The sequence below is a fragment of the Amblyraja radiata genome, chromosome 7 (assembly GCF_010909765.2).
Source record: "Amblyraja radiata isolate CabotCenter1 chromosome 7, sAmbRad1.1.pri, whole genome shotgun sequence".
NCBI lineage: Eukaryota > Metazoa > Chordata > Chondrichthyes > Rajiformes > Rajidae > Amblyraja > Amblyraja radiata.
The window spans coordinates 87,691,880-87,697,879 of NC_045962.1; the positions used below are offsets into that span (position 1 = coordinate 87,691,880).

At 47.4% G+C, this 6,000-nt stretch overlaps 1 protein-coding gene across 3 annotated transcripts in view; it reads left to right on the plus strand.

Moving 5' to 3' along the window:
- Positions 1-6,000, plus strand: part of LOC116975634 (angio associated migratory cell protein) — a 33,063-nt gene that overhangs the window by 24,064 nt on the left and 2,999 nt on the right. For all 3 annotated transcript variants that reach the window (XM_033024960.1, XM_033024961.1, XM_033024962.1), the window contains exons 10-11: positions 2,211-2,301; positions 3,705-3,859. In XM_033024960.1, coding sequence (XP_032880851.1) covers positions 2,211-2,301; positions 3,705-3,859 — 246 coding nt within the window. The remainder of the gene's footprint in view (positions 1-2,210; positions 2,302-3,704; positions 3,860-6,000) is intronic.

Sequence of the window (6,000 nt, forward strand, 5' to 3'; positions counted from 1 at the left end):
TCTTGAAAGTATCCAGAGAACCGGCCTCCACCAGAATTCTCTGAGGCAGAGAATTCCACAGACTCACAACTCTCTGTGAGACAAAGTGTTTCCTCGTCTCCGTTCTAAATGGCTTACCCCTTATTCTTAAACTGTGTGCCCCATGGTTCTGGACTCCCCCAACATCGGGAGCATGTTTCCTGTCTCTAGCGTGTCCAAACCCTTAATAATCTTCCATGTTTCAATGAGATGCCCTCTCATCCTTCTAAACTCCAGAGTATATAAGTATCCAAGAATGTATGGGCTCCATACAGACAAGCACCCATAGACGGGATCAAACCGGGTCTCTGGCACTGTAAGGCAGTGGCTCTACCCGCTGCACCATCGTGCCCCCCTTAGTTAATAAAGGGGCATGTTAATGTTAAGACTGTTGCCAGATATTGAGCGCGGATTTGTCAGAGAAAGAGTTAACGGTACATCCCTGGTCTTTGTCAATGTTCCTTGGTCAATGGCTGGGTGAGTAATGAACTGTCGTATGTACACAGTGTTTGGCTTGGTTGCTTGGCGGGCAGATGCTGCTCTGTGTATTGTCAAATAAATGTGGGATGTGGAGGCTGGGGCTGGAGGTTCTTGGGGAGGTCACTGGGATTGATCCCTGGGATGGCGGGACTGTCATATGAGGAAAGATTGAAAAGACTAGGCTTGTATTCACTGGAGTTTAGAAGGATGAGGGGGCTCTTATAGAAACATCTAACAATTATACATATAAACATAAAAAATTATAAAAGGACTGGACAAGCTAGATGCAGGAAAATTGTTCCCAATGTTGGGCGAGTCCAGAACCAGGGGCCACAGTCTTAGACTAAAGGGGAGGTCATTTAAGACTGAGGTGAGAAAAAACTTTTTCACCCAGAGTTGTGAATTTATGGAATTCCCTGCCACAGAGGGCAATGGAGGCCAAGTCACTGGATGGATTTAAGAGAGAGTTAGATAGAGCTCTAGGGGCTAGTGGAGTCAAGGGATATGGGGAGAAGGCAGGCACGGGTTATTGATTGGGGACGATTTGCCATGATCACAATGAGTGGCGGTGCTGGCTCGAAGGGCCGAATGGCCTCCTCCTGCACCTATTTTCTATGTTTCTATGTCACGGAATCGTACATAGTGATCAGAGTGCACAGTCATCGAATCATAGACCCGTACACGGAACACGCACCAGTACTGTCCGATTCACCTCTACCCCATTGTGGACATTGGACGAGTTTGATTTAATAGTATTGACTTGATAGCAGGAAAAATGTGCCCGATGTTGGGGGTGTCCAGAACCAGGGGCCACAGTTTAAGAATAAGGAGTAAGCCATTTAAAAACGGAGACGAGGAGACACTTTTTCACACTCTCTCTTGTGAGTCTGGAATTCTCTGCCTCAGAGGCCAGATCTCTGGATCATCCACAATCAGTACCCCGTTCCTGCCTTCTCCCCATATCCCCTGACTCCGCTATCTTCAAGTGCCCTATCTAGCTCTCTTAAACATATCTGTCCCAATGTCTTTTGAATTGACAGATTCAAGGTCATTCACTACCACCTCCAGGACATTTGGGAGTGAGTGAGCATGCCAAGGATGCTGGCATCCTCGGAGAGAACCTTGGACTATCTTTAATCCGACTTTACTTGACTTTACCTTGCATTGAACGTTATTCCCTTTGTCCTGTATCTGTAACACTGGACGGCTCAATTGTAATCATGTAAAGTCTTCCCGCCGACTGAATAGCACGCAAAAAAAAAGCTTTTCTCTGTCCCTCGGTACACATGGCAACAAATGAAACATCCAAATTATATTTTAAGTCCACACTGCAATCAAACATTTGATCTTGGTCCTCTGGTGGCTCAGTGGCGCAAGGGGCATTACGGTGGGGCAGCGGGTAGAGCTGCTGCCTTGCAGCGCCAGGGATCCCGGCTCGATCCTCACTACGGGTGCTGTCTGTACGGAGTTTGCATGTTCTGCGTGGGTTTTCTCCGGGTGCTCCGGTTTCCTCCCACACTCCAAAGACGTGCAGTCTGTAGGTTAATAGGTTTCTGTACATTGTAAATTGTCCCTGTGTGCATAGGCTAGTGCTAGAGTACAGGGTGATCGCTGGTCGGTGAGGACTCGGTGGGCCGAAGGGCCTGTTTCCGTGCTGTATCTCTATAAAGTCTCTGTTCCCGATCCTTAGTTCCTCTGTTTGGCTCCCGCAGACTTCCGCTCGCTGCCGTTGGCTACTTGGACGGTACCATCGGGATCTGGGACATCCCGTCACAAACACTTCGACACAAATGGCAGCTTCAGGTAAGCCAATAGACAATAGACAACAGGTGCAGGAGGAGGCCATTTGACCCTTCGAGCCAGCACCGCCATTCAATGTGATCATGGCTGATCATCCCCAATCAGTACCCCGTTCCTGCCTTCTCCCCATATCCCCTGACTCCGCTATCTTTAAGCCCTATCTAGCTCTCTCTTAAAAGTATCCAGAGAACCAGCCTCCACCGCCCTCTGAGGCAGAGAATTTCACAGACTCACAACTCTGAGAAAAAGTGTTTCCTCGTCTCCGTTCTAAATGGCTTACCCCTTATTCTTAAACTGTGTGTGGCCCCTGGTTCTGGACTCCCCTAACATGGGGAACATGTTTCCTGCCTCTAGCGTGTCCAAACCCTTAACAAGCTTATATGTTTCAATGAGATACCCTCTCATCCTTCTAAACTCCAGAGTGTACAAGCCCAGCTGCTCCATTCTCTCAGCATATGACAATCCCGCCATCCCGGGAATTAACTTTGTAAACCTACGCTGCACTCCCTCATTAGCAAGAATGTCCTTCCTCAAATTAGGGGACCAAAACTGCACACAATACTCCAGGTGTGGAAGCTTTGGAGAGGGTGCTGCAGAAGATGAGCAGAATGCACCGTGGATCAGAGGGCATTTGGACATGAGGACAAACAAGAGGACATGATTTGAGAATTAAGGGACAGAAGTTTAGGGGTAACATGAGGGGGAACTTCTTTACTCAGAGAGTGGTAGCTGTGTGGAATGAGCTTCCAGTGGAAGTGGTGGAGGCAGGTTTGATGTTATCATTTAAAAATAAATTGGATAGGTATATGGACGGGAAAGGAATGGAGGGTTATGGTCTGAGTGCAGGTAAACATAGAAACATAGAAAATAGGTGCAGGAGGAGGCCATTCGGCCCTTCGAGCCAGCACTGCCATTCATTGTGATCACGGCTGATCGTCCCCTATCAATAACCCGTGCCTGCCTTCTCCCCATATCCCTTGACTCCACTAGCCCCTAGAACTCTATCTAACTCTCTTTTAAATCCATCCAGTGACTTGGCCTCCACTGCGCTCTGTGGCAGGGAATTCCATAAATTCACAACTCTCTGGGTGAAAAAGTTTTTTCTCACCTCAGTTTTAAATGAGCCCTTTATTCTAAGACTGTGGCCCCTGGTTCTGGACTCGCCCAATATTGGGAACATTTTTCCTGCATCTAGCTTGTCCAATCCTTTTATAATTTTATATGTTTCTATATGATCCCCCTCATCCTTCTGGGATGGGACTAGGGGAGAATAAGTGTTCAGCACGGACTAGAAGGGCCGAGATGGCCTGTTTCCATGCTGTAATTGTTATATGGTTATATGTTATATTAGCTGTAAGGAGTGGTTGTACAAAGTCTCCTCAATTTTCCCTTGCATCTTCTTCCAGGCGGGTATCGTGCAGTTGGTGTGGGAGGAGCACTCAGCCATCGTCTACACGGGTAGTCTAGACGGGGTGGTGCGCGTCTGGGACGCCAGGACTGGGCGGATGGAGAGCGAGTGTCGTGGACACGCAGCGGAGATCCTGGACTTTGTGGTGAACAGGTGAGTGTCTCTGTCTCTGCTCCACCCTTCCATAGAAACATAGAAAATAGGTGCAGGAGTAGGCCATTCGGCCCTTCGAGCCTGCACCGCCACTCAATATGATCATGGCTGATCATCCAACTCGGTATCCTGTACCTGCCTTCTCTCCATACCCCCTGATCCCTTTAGCCACAAGGGCCACAACTAACTCCCTCTTAAATATAGCCAATGAACTGTCCTCAACTACTTTCTGTGGCAGAGAATTCCACAGATTCAGCACTCTCTGTGTGAAAATTGTTTTTCTCATCTTGGTCCTAAAAGACTTCCTGCTTATCCTTAAACTGTGACCCCTTGTTCTGGACTTCCCCAACATCGGGAATAATCTTCCTGCATCTAGCCTGTCCAACCCCATAAGAATTTTGTAAGTTTCTGTAAAATTTTGTAAGATCCCCCCTCAATCTTCTAAATTCTAGCGAGTACAAGCCGAGTCTATCTAGTCTTTCTTCATATGAAAATCCTGCCATCCCAGGAATCAGTCTGGTGAACCTTCTCTGTACTCCCTCTATGGCAAGAATATCTTTCCTCAGATTAGGAGACCAAAACTATACACAATACTCCAGGTGTGGTCTCACCAAGACCCTGTACAACTGCAGTAGAACCTCCCTGCTCCTATACTCAAAACCATCACCAAATCTGAGGTTGGTGCCCATGTCTGGGCTGCACGGTGGCGCAGCGGGTAGAGTTGCTGCCGACCAGCGCCAGAGACCCGGGTTCAATCCTCACCACGGGCGCTGTCCGTATGGAGTTTGTATCTTCTCCCCGTGGACCTGCGTGGATATTCTCCGGGATGATCAGGGAATAATCTCCGGGATGTTTAAGAAGGAACTGCAGATGCTGAAAAATAGGCCTCCACTGCCTTCTGTGTCGAAAAGTCAAAAAGCTTAGTCAGCGTGATTCATCAGAGTGTGGCGTTATTAGTCAGCATGTTTGCGTGTGGCTTCCACTGAGAATCGTTACGTACACCAGCTCCCACTGTGCTGTTGCCCAATAATCTCGGAACGATCTTCTGAGGTCAAGGACTATTTCCTCACGCAACAGGAATGATTCCGGTGAAAGCAGATGATGACGTTTGGACTTGTCATTTACAGCACTACGCTGAATGTTAAATACTGCTGGGAATCTGAAATTAAAACAGAGAATAGTGGGAGTAAGTAACTCAGCAATGTCATTAGGTCATAGGTGATAGGGGTAGAATTAGGCCATTCGGCCCATCAAGTCTACTCCGCCATTCAATCACGGCTAATCTATCTCTCCCTCCTAACCCCCCTTCTCCTGCCTTCTCCCCCATAACCCCTGACACCCGTACTAATCAAGAATCTATCTCTGCCTTAAATATATCCACTGACTTGTGGCCTCCACAGCCGTCTGTGGCAAAGAATCCCACAGATTCACCACCCTCTGGCTAAAGGAAATCCTCCTCATCTCCTTTCTAAAGGTATGTCCTTTTATTCTGAGGCTGTGCCCCCTGGTCCTAGACCCTCTCACCTCTGTCCATTCCCTCCATGGAAATATATATATATCCATTGACTTGGCCTCCACAACCTTCTGTGGCAATGAATTCCACAGAGAGCAAACTGAATGCCAGCATTTATTTCAAGAGGGCTTGTATACAAAAATAGGGATGTAACGCTGAGGCTCCATAAAGCTCTGGCCAGCCCGCATTTCGAGTATTGTGAGAAATGTTGAGCCCCATATCTGAGGAAGGATTTGCCGGCTCTGGGGAGGGTCCAGAGGAGGTTTACAAGAACCATCCCAGGAATGAGTGGGTTAACGTACGATGAGCGTTTGTAGGCACTGGGCCCGTACTCGCTGGAGTTTAGAAGGATAATAATAATACATTTTATTTTTGGGCGCCTTTCAGAAATCTCAAGGACACCTTACAGAGATTAACAGGAATATAAACATATAATCAGAATAAAATAAATAATAAAGACATCACAGAAACACAAATTAAAAACAGAATTCAGTCCAAAAACAAAAAATCAAAAACACAGTGTGAAGAGAGAGCAGCGGCAGCTAAAGCGCGCAAGCGTCCACTCTCCCTTCCGACAGCCATCTTGGACACAAACTAACAGGATTACTTACAGACAAAAAAATCATCC